General features: G+C 39.8%; 2 protein-coding genes and 1 long non-coding RNA gene across 4 annotated transcripts in view; 2 read left to right on the top strand and 1 right to left on the bottom strand.

The window, feature by feature from the left end:
* Window positions 1-1062: 1062 nt before the first annotated feature.
* Window positions 1063-2662, top strand: LOC136435025 (uncharacterized). Its single transcript, XR_010755802.1, has 3 exons — window positions 1063-1191; window positions 1530-1624; window positions 2510-2662. It is a non-coding gene; the product is annotated as an uncharacterized lncRNA (long non-coding RNA).
* A 173-nt stretch (window positions 2663-2835) lies between these two features.
* Window positions 2836-9755, top strand: LOC136435020 (amine oxidase [flavin-containing]-like). Of its 2 annotated transcripts, none has more exons than XM_066428189.1 (12): window positions 2836-2936; window positions 3512-3603; window positions 3933-4086; window positions 4386-4529; window positions 4905-5052; window positions 5437-5527; window positions 5712-5765; window positions 6039-6099; window positions 6406-6512; window positions 6883-6994; window positions 7307-7382; window positions 8926-9755. In XM_066428189.1, exons 1-11 carry the CDS (start codon window positions 2916-2918, stop codon window positions 7364-7366), a joined length of 1044 nt encoding a protein of 347 aa, XP_066284286.1. In that variant the 5' UTR covers window positions 2836-2915; the 3' UTR covers window positions 7367-7382; window positions 8926-9755. The 2 variants fall into 2 exon arrangements, with proteins under 2 accessions (XP_066284286.1, XP_066284287.1); XM_066428190.1 differs by lacking the exon at window positions 2836-2936 and adding an exon at window positions 3269-3330.
* The window catches only part of LOC136435294 (uncharacterized), a 25312-nt gene continuing 18107 nt past the window's right edge, over window positions 7502-14706 (bottom strand). Inside the window, exons 11-17 of the mRNA XM_066428634.1 lie at window positions 12905-13811; window positions 11419-11496; window positions 11103-11171; window positions 10631-10842; window positions 9995-10084; window positions 9458-9534; window positions 7502-9114 (exon numbers count right to left, since the gene is read on the bottom strand). Coding sequence (XP_066284731.1) covers window positions 8918-9114; window positions 9458-9534; window positions 9995-10084; window positions 10631-10842; window positions 11103-11171; window positions 11419-11496; window positions 12905-13811 — 1630 coding nt within the window. The 3' untranslated portion in view covers window positions 7502-8917. The remainder of the gene's footprint in view (window positions 9115-9457; window positions 9535-9994; window positions 10085-10630; window positions 10843-11102; window positions 11172-11418; window positions 11497-12904; window positions 13812-14706) is intronic.

Raw genomic sequence — 14706 nt, 5'->3', positions numbered from 1 at the left:
ATCTTCCTTTTTTGTGGGGTTTCATCCTGCGGAGGTCTAAAATATTTCCGCGAAAAGTGATGTAATGAAACGCTACAAAGAAAACACGCCCCCTGCTTCACTAATGAACTTCCTCACGCTAATCTTGGCACTAAAATATCGTCAAAGCAAAACCTCCTTGGTCAAAGTCAAAGGAGCCACCGAAGTTCCGTCAAATTTCTACTCGCAGAGCCCTCAAGCCTATATCTTCACGTTTCTGAAATGTCATCCGACGGAAATTTTAAGATATTACGGCGCATAGTGAAAACACTCCATCTTTACTCACGTACTTTAGGTTTTGATATTTCAGAAAACGCGTCAAAAGAAGCCGCCAAAACTCTGCTAAATTCCTAACCAAAAGGACCTTGAGCTCAAGCCTACATTTTCACGTTTTTGTGGGATTTTATCCAGTGGAAGTATAAAATATCTGCAGACGAAGCTATGTTAAGAAAGGCTTGACAGAACACACGACCTTCTCGAGCGCCCAACGCGCGTAGTTTTCCCAGGCAAAGTTGTCATCGTCTAAATTACGGTCACAACTGGTAAAATTCTGTATATTTCTATCTACGAAGCTACAAGGATCCCAGTCCGAAAAGTGTGTGTGTTGTGGGATTTTTTCTCGACTTTAGCTAACATTATCAGGGAAACCACAAGCACGCGGTGTAAACATATTAGAGTTTTTTCACATGTAGCGCGCGCTCAACAGCCCGGCAGGAACTGTGGAAAAGTAGCCGAAATTCACAATTTTACTAGCCGATATCGAGTCCAAGTGTCCACAACAATATTATCTACTTGTGACATGCAAATATATCGATAGATTTCACCGAAGAGGAGAACATCTCGCCGCAGAAGATGACCCAACGCTGGTTTCTATTGGGGACGCCTTACCGCTTACCGTTTGTTTACTTTTCCCGCGCTCGAATTATGCGCGCTCGCGCTAGATTCAAAATGGCCGCGGTATTTGGAAAGGGGTCTATTTGGTAAACTGATACCACATGTCCCGACAGGCCTAGGGGGAAAGTTGAAAGGTCATCGGTCATGTTAACTCTATCTGGAGAAATACAATCAATTGCCCAGCAGTTACGGTGCGGACAGGCCAGAGATGTTGAACTGTTGAAACAAGGATGACGGAACACAGTTGTGACGTTGTCGTGGTTGGGGCTGGACTGAGCGGTGAGAGATTAGATAGCGACCCAGGCCATGGCCTCCAACAACACGGTCTCGCACACATGGGGGAGGGGAGATCTTTTGGGGGTTGGGGATGGAGGAAATTATCGGAAGGCGACGCTTCAGATACACTTGAATCTTTCATTTGTTGTGGGACAGAGCGTGATTGGATATCAAAACGTCCTCCATCCTTGATTTTACCAGTATGTTAAAGTTAACGTCACATGTGATTTCGCTGTTTTGGTAATAAAAGAAAATTTATAAAAGTTTATATCCTTGTAACGTTATATTATATGAATGTGAATGAATGTTGTGTTGTGTTTTGATGATGTTTGTCATCTCAGGTTTAACAGCTGCCAGACTGCTCCATAAACATGACTTAGACGTGGCTGTTGTGGAGGCCTCAGGTCGGGTCGGGGGCAGGGCTTTCACCTTAGAGGTGCAACATTTCATTTCATTACTTTTCATTTCATACATTTTTCTAAGACTCAGTAACAACAACTATAACATGCATGTCATGAGGCGACCCCTCAGCAAGTGTGAACGTAGAACTTATTATATTAATAACTTATATACAATAGCTGAGATTTTGTTGTATCTGCAATCTTGAACTGTTTGTGGTGGTTTTATTGTCCTGGTTTCCGATATGACATGAAATCATAACACTAGTGGTGCGGATCGGTCCGGCCGGACCGGTTCCGGACTTGTAAAACGTTTAGGTTCAAGTCCAAAAAAACCTAAACGTCTGGAAACAAGTCCGGACTTGAAAAAAATTCTCTCACTCATACATTCCTTTTTGTTTTAAACCATCTTAAACCTTCCTTAAATCGTGAAATTTGCACTAGAAAAATATTAAAACATTGCTGTTTTTGTGTTTATAACTGAACTTTTGTGTTAATTACGGACTGTATATAATTCCGTATATATAGTTTTCAAATTATGTGTAAAATATCTGCCAATATGCAATTTTACATGTAACACGAAAAAATATTCCAAAATTATTGTTCAGGTCCGGACTTTCAAGTCCGGACCTGAACCTAAACCTCTGGACTCGAGTCCGAACCTAAACCTAAACTCGGGTTTAGATCCACACCACTACATAACACTGTTTTTTTTTTTAAATTCTACTGTAATGTTACCACCACAGCCTTTCTCTCTTTCTCTTATCTTTATTTCTACTGTGAAATAAAACCAGTGTGAAAGTAAATGGATTTACAGTAGTTGCAGCATGGAAGGTACGAGAAGGTCCAAACATAATCATCTTAACTAAACTATTGTGCTCCCTATCCATACAAGATAATTTCCTCATATCTTTGTGCATCAGAACCGAGAGTTGGGCATGGTATCAGACCAGGGTGCATCCCTCTGTGTCCCGGCCCAGTCCACGTTATGGCAGCTGATAAAGGATGTTGGAGTGAAGGTCTGGCAACAGCCTCCTGCTGAAACCGTGTATGTCACAGAGGCAAGTATCAAAACATTCAAGGCAAGGTTTGTGTGCGATAGGCAAATCATTCATTTCACTGTGTTGAGATTTTCACAAAATTTAACTACACTGGGTGCTGTGTTGGTAGTATGGTACTGTTAACACAAGGAGGTTAAACTATTTCAACCTCCTTGGTTAACATCACTGGTGTTTAATGTTACAGGACGGTGTGTCAAGGTTCACCTCCACATCTCTTCCCACATGGAACCCCCTGGTTAGACTGGACCATTATAACGTCTTCAGTACCATGGACAGGCTGGCTAACCAGGTTAGTCAGGGGCAGTCGCTCAGGGGTCTACAGTATCTGTTATTACATCATTATAGCATCTTCAGTTCCATGCACAGGCTGGCTAGCCTGGTTAGTCAGGGGTTTACAGTATCTGTTATAACATCATTATAGCATCTTCAGTGCCATGGACAGGCTAGCTAACCAGGTAAGTCAGGGGTCTGCAGTATCTGTTATAACATCATTATAGCATCTTCAGTGCCATGGACAGGCTAGCTAACCAGGTTAGTCAGGGCTCTACAGTATCTGTTATAACATCATTATAGCATCTTCAGTACCATGGACAGGCTGGCTAACCAGGTTAGTCAGGGCTCTACAGTATCTGTTATAACATCATTATAGCATCTTCAGTACCATGGACAGGCTGGCTAACCAGGTTTAATAGTCAGAGGTCTGCACGAATCTGCAATATCTCTTATAACATCATCATAGCATCTCCATGGACATGGACAGGCTGGCTAGCTATGCAACAGCCATATATCATTATAAGTTTGAGTCTTTGTTTGTTTAGCAAAGCTGAGCATAATATTTTACATTCTAACTTCTTTGTTGCTCAGATCCCACCTGAAGAACCCTGGGAGGCTGCGTCAGCTCAGGAATGGGACTCCTGCACCATGAAGGACTTCTTTGACAGGACTGTGTGGTTCAAGTGAGTTGAAACAGTCCTCTGTTACTTTCACAGAGTACATGTATTACCCATGGCCAGTTGAAACTGTCTAGGTGTCTAGGTGAAAAACATCTAGGTATTATAATGGTTAATGTTTGAAAATGTTGCAATGTACAAATATCACTGTTTCTACTTGGAAATAGTCATAACTTTTGTACCATGTCAATTCATTCATATATATTTATCTGGAAATGATAATGATTCTTCTATAACCAGTAACAGTATGACTCTCTGTGTCATTACATCAAGAAATGAAGACATCACAGGCAACCTCTACACATCATGTGTTTTCCCTCGCTGTACATGTCTAGGTCTGTTCGGAGGATCACAGATGCGTTTTCACGTGTGTTAGCGTGTGCAGAGCCTGAGGAGGTGTCCATGTTGTGGTTCCTGTGGCTGATAGGTCAGACAGGAGGGGGGAGGTGGGCCACACTGGTCAACCCTGCAGCTGCTATTGCTGGGGAGGTAATAGAGACCAAAATTTAACCAAATAGTATTTTAATTGATATATTAAAGTAGATAATGAAAACACTGGGTTAATCGGCTTTAAAAACCAGATGCTATTTTAAATGTTGACCTGAACATTTGCAAAGAATATTTGAGGCAGCCTGTCAGTCATGTTTGTAGGTAGCAATTTGTTGTTGTAGACAGGAATGCTACAGTTAGCGTTATTGTTACAAAGTTTAGATACAGTGGATAAGTACATGTCTTATGATACTCTTATGATCACATACTTAATTTTTTTAATGTAATTCCCCTCCCAGTACAGGGTAAGCGGAGGTATGCAGCATCTTTGTAAGGTGCTGGTAGAACAGCTGGGAGACAAGGTGACCTTGAACTGTCCCATCACCAAGGTCAAGAATGTAGAGGATGGAGTTCTGGTCACAGGCAACGGAGCTACTTGGAAGGTCAGCAAGTTGCAATTTGTCTCCCTAACTCCCAAAAAAGATGATCTGCCTAAAATGGAAGATTTGACATTGGAGGCATATAAGCCTAATTTTGAAGCTTATGTCCCTTCAAATGACTGATAGAATAGTCTATATTTCATCTGAGACAGCTTAACAGTCAGCTTGACTCATCCCTGATAATGTTTCCCCAGGCTAAAGCTGTAGTCCTGGCTGTCCCTCCTCCATGTTACAGTAAGATTAGCCTCTCCCCAGCCCTCCCTGACTCCTGATAATGTTTCCCTAGGCTAAAGCTGTGATCCTTGCTGTCCCTCCTCCATGTTACAGTAAGATTAGCCTCTCCCCAGCCCTCCCTGACTCCTGATAATGTTTCCCCAGGCTAAAGCTGTGATCCTGGCTGTGCCACCTCCATGTTACAATAAGATTAGCCTCTCCCCAGCCTTGCCTGAGGCCTTCCACCACATCACCATGGGCCATGTCTACAAATGCACTCTGTACTACAAGACTAACTTCTGGGGAAATGGAAGTAGGTGAACTTTAAGTTTGGATTAGAAACAAGCACTGTACAAGAGTGTGCATTTTCCTTCCTTATACTAAATACAAAATGCATGAATACAGCCTCAAATGGTCAGTAATCAAAAGTTGGGTCACTTTTCACACTTATGAACGTTTAATGTCAGAAGCTGTTAATGCATACTTTTGATCTTATTTTCCCCCCCTTTATCTTAAAATCATGAACTTCAAAGTTGATTTTGATGGACTTTTAGGGTTAAAAGATAAGAGTTTTTTCTGTGGAAGTCCATTTTGTTAATTGTTAATCTATGAAATAAGATCTAACGTTAATGCTCAATCGATGATCAGATAATTGAAGTCACTAATTTTTCCTGCCGTTTTGTTTTGCCTTGTGGAGGAGTGCAGCTCTTTACAGATTATCCTGGATGCCCATTTGTATACGGCTTTGACGACACTATTCCTGGGAACAAGTTCCCTGCTTTCACAGCGTAGGCTGACTTGTTTTGATTTTGTGGGCTATAATTGATTTTGCTGATTTTGGATGATACCTCTAAGGATCTGATGATTGTTGTGTGATTAATAGTTCCAAATGTTTGTTTTTTCAATCATTCTGTCTGGAATGATTGTTGAAAACATCATAATGACCATTGTAATGTTTTGTGCCATCTACAGGTTCATAACAGGTAAAAAGGCTACTGAAGCAAAAGAGATGACTAAGGAACAAAGGTGAGAAGAGAGTAACAATAATTAAGAATAACCAAGTCTGTATTGAGATTAAAGTGTCTACGGTAGGTAAAAACAAATTGAATGCATGTGAATGAGACTTCTTGAGATTTGTTAATTAATTTATAAGTTGTATGCAATCTTACCTTCCACACCATTCCAAGCCATTTCCTTTGCCTGGAAAAAAATGTGTGTGCTGCTGAACATTACAAGATTTTTTGTCTTTGCAGGATAATCTGTCTCTGTATCGTTATAATAGTTGTTACCTCTATACAGGAAAGATGCCTTCTGCCAGTGCTTGGCTAGAGCTTTCACTTCTGAATCAGAAGTCATGCAGGTATGCTGTCCAACAAAAAATAAACTTGACCTCATGGTACTATATTGTACTAAAAGATAATCTGACATTTCACAATGGTAGAAAAAAAATGATCATAGCCATAGAAAAACTACAGTAGAAGTATCAATGATCAGGCTTCATTCCTTTGCAATTCTGAGCTTGGAAAATGAAAACTGTAGTATGAACTACATTCATGAGTATTTTGCTAATAGCAGGCCTGGGGTGAACATGTTTGGATGACTAGAGCAAACATGTTCATTTATCAACTCTAATTTGTCGTTTTGTATTTTTTTCTTTTTCTTACAGCCTTTAGAGTATGTGGAGAAGAACTGGAATGAGGAGGAGTACATTGGAGGTGGTTTTGGTGCATATTTCCCACCTGGTGTCCTCACTAGTGAGAGAATATTTGGAAGGTAACTTCCATTAACATGTACGTCTTACAGTAGGATTCAGCACGAGTGTGCTGCCTTAGTGTTCCAAGATGAGGATTGACAGAGTGATGGTCTATATTTGTACCAAGGTCTAATTCTCGTTTTATCCTGTAATCTGGTGTTGAAGACAACCAAGGTTTCATTCCTGCAAAGTCTGATCACCATTTCACACATGATATGACTATCAGAATAAAATGTAGATCAAATGTATTTCTGTTTGACTTACATAATAAGCCCTTTACTGGTCCTACTTGAATAGTGCTGTTTGCTACAGGTGTATGATGTAGTGCATGTCTTTGATCTGTGAGATAATACATTGATAGGCCATATTGTGGTCTAACCTACATTGTAGGTGTAGGTATGACCCTACAGGCAGAGTGTTTCTAGCTGGGGTGGAGTCAGCCACATGTGGATATGGTGGCCTAGAAGGTGCAGTCTGGGCTGGCAAGAGAGCAGCTGAGCAGGTACAGGTACATTATTCTTACAGAAACAAATTAAAGTTTTTTTTCAGGCTTGGCAGTAACAGAACTAGTGTTTTGAAAGAGAGCAAATATGACTTCTCTCACTAGAATACAAAACTAAAGGCATGGGGGATGTTCTTTTATTGCTCTTGGAGAGACCCAACCCAAGGCTTGAAAGCTTCCTTTTAAACATAGTGTTGTCATTGTTATGATTTGGGGACTAGAATTCCTACTGTCTCATGTGAGCTGTAGTTGACCCTGGACTTATTGCTGCTATGTTGTTGAAAGTTTGCGCCTTAACTCTACTCCCTGCAGGTGATTGCAGTTGTTTCACAAGTTACTGAAGGCAGCCATCCTGAAGAGGTGGAGAATTAAGAGAGGAAGGGAAAGGGTAAGCCGTAAGGGGATTCCAAACTTCATCATCATTCTGTCAAAATTGTTATCACCATCAAGCATGGCAGACTTGTTTGTTTTAGATACTGCCAAAAAATGTAAATGTTAGATAACATGATTTTGAGGCTACAGTGAGTGCACTGTTGTTTATTCATTGAAATACAAAATAATTGTTGTAATTCTGATAGCTGCAAACCCCAAGTTCAACTATTTTCATGCTTTCACTGCAGGAAGAAAGTAACATTCATTTTATACCAGTAGTATATTTGTAATCATGGACATGCCAGAACAAGGTAATATGGATTTTGCTGAGTTATATGATATAGAAAGGCATGAAGTGATGTCTGTGGTTGCTCAGGATTTGTCTTTCAAACTGCAACAAAAAAGACTTAATTCTCTTATTTTCTTGAATGGCAATACCTTTTTTTTTGTAATGTAGATCTGACTTACTAAAAGCTAAAGTACACAATCATTCATGATGTGTTGCTATCAGTTGCTTTCTCAAAAAGAAAATACAAAAAAAGTTGTTGTCCTGCCATTATTTGCAAAAAACTAGTTGGGTTATCAATAGGTCACAGCAATTGCAACATCATCTTTTTAAGTTATGATAAAACATTTGATGATTTAGAATTTTTCACCAATCATTTACTAATCAAATATTATTTACAAGTTTCAAATGCACATACAGCAGCTGTAATTTACAATGCTAAAGAAAAAGCTTTCATTATTTGTTTACATTATTGACAATTATCACATATCACATGTAGATGAATATACAGTAGTATGATATAATTACACTAACGTCTTTATCATATATTTCTGTAACAGTGGTTCTATGTTGAGGGAGTAATTCAAAGTAACATTGGTAGCATAATTGCAAATCAATCTACCAAAACTCCAATCAATATATTATTAACATTTATAAATGAGTATATAATCTATAAATTTGCTTACTTTGATACATGACAGCTGAGATAAAATGCAAACATGGATGGCAAAAAATGCCTTAAAAACAGAACTGCTCCATATTCATATTAATGATTCTCCATCAATAAATTGCATTTTTGTAACTCAGACTTTAAATTTGATAAACCAATTGCTGCCTTCCCCTGACCTTCTGAAATAACCATAGCCAGTTAAGAATAAGTAATGAACTTACTCAACGTATATAAGTTATGATCTTATAGAAAAATTGCACATTTGTTCAAAATTGTACACTTGACCAAAGAGTAGCAATTTCATGTAAAAGGTATGATATCAAACTACTGCATGTTGGAAGAATTAATAGTATGAAAAATCTGTTTGCTGCATCAATATAAAAACGTCACACTTTCTGTCTCCAACTGTCCAAGTTAAAAATCATGTCCATAATTGATAAGTTTTATTTAACACATACTATTAGACACATGTATGCCTAGATGCTGAAAAATTGAGAGAAACTGTTTTACAGATTCTGAAAGACACAAAAAAGTCTAAACTTTCCTCAACCGGATAATGTCAAGTTTGTTACTTCATCACTTTCTCCAATCTTTTTCAAACAGATGACAGGGGGACAATAAAGGGGTTCAGGAGTGCCTTGATGGACGTCAGAAGCTGATGACACTCAGCCTCGTTTTCCATCTCGTGGGAGGGAATCCCATCATGCAGCAGCTGCTGGGCTGCCTGGTGGATGTTGTGCAGCGTTGTCCAGCACACCTGTCGCGCCTCCGCATCACGTAACGGTACCTCACCTGGACAATGGCAGGAGTGGATGTTAAACTGTGACTGTATTTCAACTCTCACCACCCCAACAAAAGGCAGAACTCATTAGACCAGTATTTGTGTTATTCTGACCAAAGGTTAGCTGAAGTGATTGGCCTCCCTGCTGAGCTGAGGTTTAGGCATCTGATTAACCGATTTGAACTCTCGTTCCCATTGACATTCAGACTGAACAAATTGTACATGGATATGGAGGAAATAAAAAAATTTACGCTTTGTATACTTTTCTGAAAAACATCACAATGCATCTTTTTCTATCAACTATAATAAAAGCATTCTGGAAAATGATAGATGAAAACAAACATATGTGATTACCGTTTTTCTCTGGATGCATCTCTGTACCCAGCCGGTCCAGGACCAGCACCAGCACACGCTGCACAGTTTGTAAAGCACTGTACAAAATAAACAAGATATTAGATATTATGTTGTGTGACGGTGTGATAGTTTGTAGGTGGTCATGATGAATGCAACAGTGAGTACAGCTATGAGTAAAACAGAAGCAATAGAATGTAACACTGGTCACTTTGAATTCTTATTTCAAAAGGGCTCGTTGAAAATCCTACCTATCCATTTGTTACTGGATGTGCATGAATAAATGTAATTTGAAAGAGAATGCTTCACATTTTTATTTGTGTGAAATATAACTGTAAGTTATAACAGTCTGATACTTAACTTTGAAAATTTGAACTTTGATTCTAAATTGCTTTTAATATAAGGTAACTAGTGTTGCATTATTGTTTTCATGTATATGGGATAGGTAAGCAAACTTCATAGAAGGGTGCAGAATCTGATGTTTTCTAAACAAGCCCTTGAGTTATGACAATGATCCTCCAAACGAGACAGGTCCCTCACCTTTCAGCCAGTCGTGTTGAAGACTGCTGCTTCAGAACGGCCTCCACCTGGGGGAGAAGTCTTGAAGCCACGCCCAGAGACCAGTGGGACCTGAGCAGTAGAGGGGAGGTACAAGGATTTATTCACAGGAGAAAAGGACAGACTAGGAACCTTTCATAAAATTGGTCAGCAGCATTTGGATACAAGTACATAATCATTGAAATATGCACTCTGGTACACTGCTACATGTATAACTGTTATGCACTGACACTCAAAATAATAATTAAGGTTACATATATTTGAAATTTTTGCTGCTAATATCCTTGTCAACAAACCATCATATCCTCAAGATAAAGATATTCTTTCATGACAATTGTCTAATCATGAGTGTTACATGAGGGCTCTAGCCTGCACCCATTATTGGATGCCAGATTTTGCTTCAAATGACCAAAAAAAATTACGACCATTTCGTCAACCTTCACGGACAAAAATCAGTGGGTAAGGATACAGAAATGGTTAAATTTTAATAAATGATGGAAATTTGTACATGATGACAGAAAAAAATGATCCATTGCAGGATCTTTCCATCAATGGGAATAGGGCTGACAGAAAAATATTCAAGCTGGGTAGAGCCTTGTACATTGGGCTGATCCTGACCTGTTGGCACACAGTGTGTCCAGCACATTGCAGCAGGCCACGGCGTCCCACACCACTAGCGGACTGTTCCTCTCGTCCTCCGGCAGCGACGACACCTCCTCCTCATCGTACCCAGCCTCCGTCAGCAGCTGCAGCGCCGGCTTGGCCAGACTGTCCGCAGCTTGCAGACGCCTCTTACGTTTGGTCCACAGGTCCAGGATAAAGTTCACCACCTGATCAAGTGGAATGAAATTAATTATTATATATCTGGAGGTTCAGATAGAGGTTAGATGGCTAACCATCAGATCAAGCACACTATGAGGGAGATGATTTCCTTCTATAAACTCTGGTAACCGACTAAATCTACATTGATTTATCTGTTTTAAATGTCTTAGAATGATTATGATATAGATGCATGAAACAGCTACACATGTTTCCCTTACATTAAAGTTGGCTGAAGCTTATGGCAAAACATAATCAAAGATAATCTTACCCTTGTTCTTCTTGCCAAGGTGTCACAAAAGTCATTGTGCCCATTATGGACTTTCTCTACACAGGTTTCCTGTGGTGTACAAACACTTATGATCAGCAATGAACAACCTCGAAAAGACAGTCAAGAGACTTGACAATACCAAGTCAAAGACAAAGACAATGGAAGGTCGTATCATTTGATCATTTGATCATCAGTCTTTGCTGTTTGAGCGGATTAAGCAGTCACAATATGGGAATATTGCAAATAATGGGAAATTTGAAAATAAAGGAAAGATAATGGTGCAATAAATAAATTATGATATATTCATATGGCACACCTCTGAAACCTCTTCTTTAGGGGTGATGCTCCCATTCATCTCTGGACTCTCTGACTCTAGCATTGGAGGCTGGGGCACCTGAAAATTCATTCTTCCTATTATTTACATCACATGAAACCATGTACAGAAATAGTACAATCATATACAGTCAAACCTGCCTATAGCGGTCACTCAAGGGACTGGCCAAAATCGACCGTTATGGACAGGTGGCCGCTCTATAGAAACGGTTGATTTCACGAGCAATAAGTGGCACATGTTTTCTGTACCCACTGAGAAACATTTATTCACATCATAAAACCTCCTTGTTCACATACATGTTGTCAAACTTGGTCTACCGACCACTTCCACAAGACGACCCGATGCTCGGCTCAAGATGACTGCTTTCGGTAGGTCCGGATTTTTCCACAAGCAAATAAAGTCCAAGTCGATCCATCGATCCGCCCCCAATCCGGAGCACATGCGACCAAAATGTTGCCGAAGACAACCGTGTCATTTTCAATTGCGCGGCGACATCATTTATCAGCAAATAATTGCGGAATTTCACGGTAAAATCAGCCTGTTTGGGTCGGATTCCTTGCCGGGAGAAAAAAAACAACAGCTGCAAGATGGCTCCTGTGAGGTCAAAGGTACATGGGATAGTCTACTGTAATGTGGGTGCAGCTGCAATGTGTGAGTTATGATTTTACTCCACATTAGATTGTACAAAATGTAAACTTATTTCGTCAAAGAAGTTCTTTGAATAAAGAGAACAGAATATACAAAGAATGGATGACTTTATAACCTTTTCTTAGAGGATAAAAGGCATCTGTATTTTTTTAACAAACTGGTCGCCCATGAAGTAACTAGTGAAGTAACCCAAGTAAACAAAGCGTCCCGCTAGGACCGCGCGCAAGAGGCTCTGTTTGTCTGCAAATTTCTGGCGTCTTTAGCGGTTTTGGAAATGCAAAACCAACACCAGGAGCAAAATAAAACCATGCACAACATTTTCATGGGTAACACTGCAGCTATAATGACAATTTTTTCTGCCGAGATTTGAAAGAAGGTTCCCGAATCTTGCGGCGACCATGCGCCGTGACCGTTATCGGCAGTGTTTCCAGACCCGCGGGACCGAAAATCGTGTGGCCGCGACCGCGTTGGACAGGTGACCGCTATAGCCTAATTCTTAATGCTTATGTCAATGGGAAAAATCCAAGGGACCGACAAAAAGTGACCACTATGGGCAGGTGGCCGCTATGCAAAGGTGACCGCTAATACAGGTTTGACTGTACATTCAATTTGACTATAGTGCATAATGTCTATAATGTAGATGTCACACTCAACTTCAGGTCAAGATATTGCAATTAGCTTAATTAGTCTTGAAACATTACTGTAAGTCAGAGTAACTAACTTCAATCTGGACCTCAAACCATTGAAAATGCTATCAATGATTAGTGCTGGTAAAATCTAATGAACTGCAAATTAGTATTCTCTTAAGGCCAGCACATACCTTAATACTGCCCCATTTTCTCCTGGCTGGCCTCTCCAGTATGACCTCACCATTCTCTAAGGGCTCCTCAGAGTCAGTTGCCATCGTTCCAACATCCTCAAGTTCAACATAGTTGCCTCCCAGACTACTCTCCTCTATGTCCAGATCTAGTGGAGGGTTCTTCACAGTCCCCCACTTCCTCCGTCCCTGCCCCATGGGGGAGATCACTGTCCCATTCTCATTCCAGTGCTCTGTCTCTTCTGAAAATACTACTTCTTCTAGAGGCAAGGAGGTTGGCCTAATTTCATTCAAACTGATGCAGTTCTTAGTTCCTTGTAACAAAATAGTGGCATCTTTTTTTGTTTCAAGAGATGTTTCAGATTGAGTGTCCTCATGACCATTGTACTGTTCTTCAGGAAGATGCTCTGGCTTTGGCTTCACATAAAATTGCACAGGAATGTCTTTGTAGGATTTACCCACAGTCTTTTTCCTTCCATGGTCTTTAACTGCTTTCTTCTTATTGTGTTTGGGTGGTGAAGACTGAGGAGAGGACTTGTTTACCATCTTTGCATCAACATGAGTAGCTTCTACCTTTGTATGCACAGGGTTGTCACCAGGTTGCTTTTGGGAAGCCTGGGAGTTTGTTGTTGCTGTTTCAGAAATAGATTCGCCTTCCAACTCAACAATCTTGTCTGTAGACTCCAGCTTTTCATCTTCAGTTTCTTTCAGAGCCACTACAGAGTCTTTGTCTGATTCTTCTTCACTATCAGAAGAAGACTCACTAGTTGCCGACTTGGTGTCTTCAGCAAAGCTCACCCTCTTCTCGGACTTTGAATTTGACCTTGACCTTGTCTTGAGAATAGGCTTGTTTGACTGAGTTTCCTCCCCTTCAGCAGCATTTACATCTTGCTCTGTGTCACCGCACTCTCTGCAAAATGGAAAGTAAACAATGGAAGCAGATACACAGTAATACAAATTTTGAGATTTAACAAAATTTCTTAAGGCATAAAGATTAGGAATACTCGAAGTGATCATTAATCTACATGTAGTATGATTTTCTCACATGTCAATGGCTAATGTTTAGCATGATACACATGTACATGCCACAGACCATTTTAGGGTAGTCCTAAGACAGTTTAGGATGGAAATTAAAGGGAATCTGTCTTATTAAGGGCAACACTCTATAATCTAAACAATGTTATATTGTAATTCATGAAATATAAGTGTGCATGATACAATCCACTAACAGAGAATGGTGACCCAGGATTTACAGTACTACATGCTGTAGTTTTAGACTGAGTTAGATTGTGTCATCTCACAACTATGGGCTGGGTACACAGTCACTGTGATGCATTATGCTTGACCAGGATTAAAGAGCCAATCCCCAATTAGTCACAATGCCTGTAGAACTGGGCACCTTGTGTGTGAGGAACAGGTGAGCAAATATCCTGAATGGGACTTAAGGAGTCAAAGGAAACCACTTAAGAACTGTCAATAAGCTTGTTTGCATGATCCTCTACCAAATCTGTGACAGATCAATAGGTTTTAACATTTCAGTTACTTAAGTTAACATTAGGGATTTTAAACTAAAATTCAGGTACTATAGATTTGAATATAACATTAATTCATAAATTTCTGCTCAGGAAAACAGATCAACAACAAATTAAAGAAGATGAAATTGTCTCAATCTACATTAGAATGCACAGAAAATGCAGTCATTTATTGAAGGATTTACAATTTGTAATTGTTGTTTGTTTTAAGGTGTTAAGTGTGGTACTCATGTCCTTAAGAAAAGAAACAGACTTCCCAAGCATCTACAGATG

The sequence above is a fragment of the Branchiostoma lanceolatum genome, chromosome 5 (genome assembly GCF_035083965.1).
Source record: "Branchiostoma lanceolatum isolate klBraLanc5 chromosome 5, klBraLanc5.hap2, whole genome shotgun sequence".
NCBI lineage: Eukaryota > Metazoa > Chordata > Leptocardii > Amphioxiformes > Branchiostomatidae > Branchiostoma > Branchiostoma lanceolatum.
This window is presented reverse-complemented; position numbering and strand designations above follow the sequence as displayed.

Bases quoted from the DNA above. Each gene is read 5' to 3' on its own strand.
- LOC136435020 (XM_066428189.1), top strand. From the start codon at position 2,916: ATGGACAGGCTGGCTAACCAG. The intron at 5,053-5,436 runs GTAGGTGAACTT...TGCCTTGTGGAG, and splicing joins TAACTTCTGGGGAAATGGAA to GAGTGCAGCTCTTTACAGAT. The intron at 6,995-7,306 runs GTACAGGTACAT...TACTCCCTGCAG, and splicing joins GCAAGAGAGCAGCTGAGCAG to GTGATTGCAGTTGTTTCACA.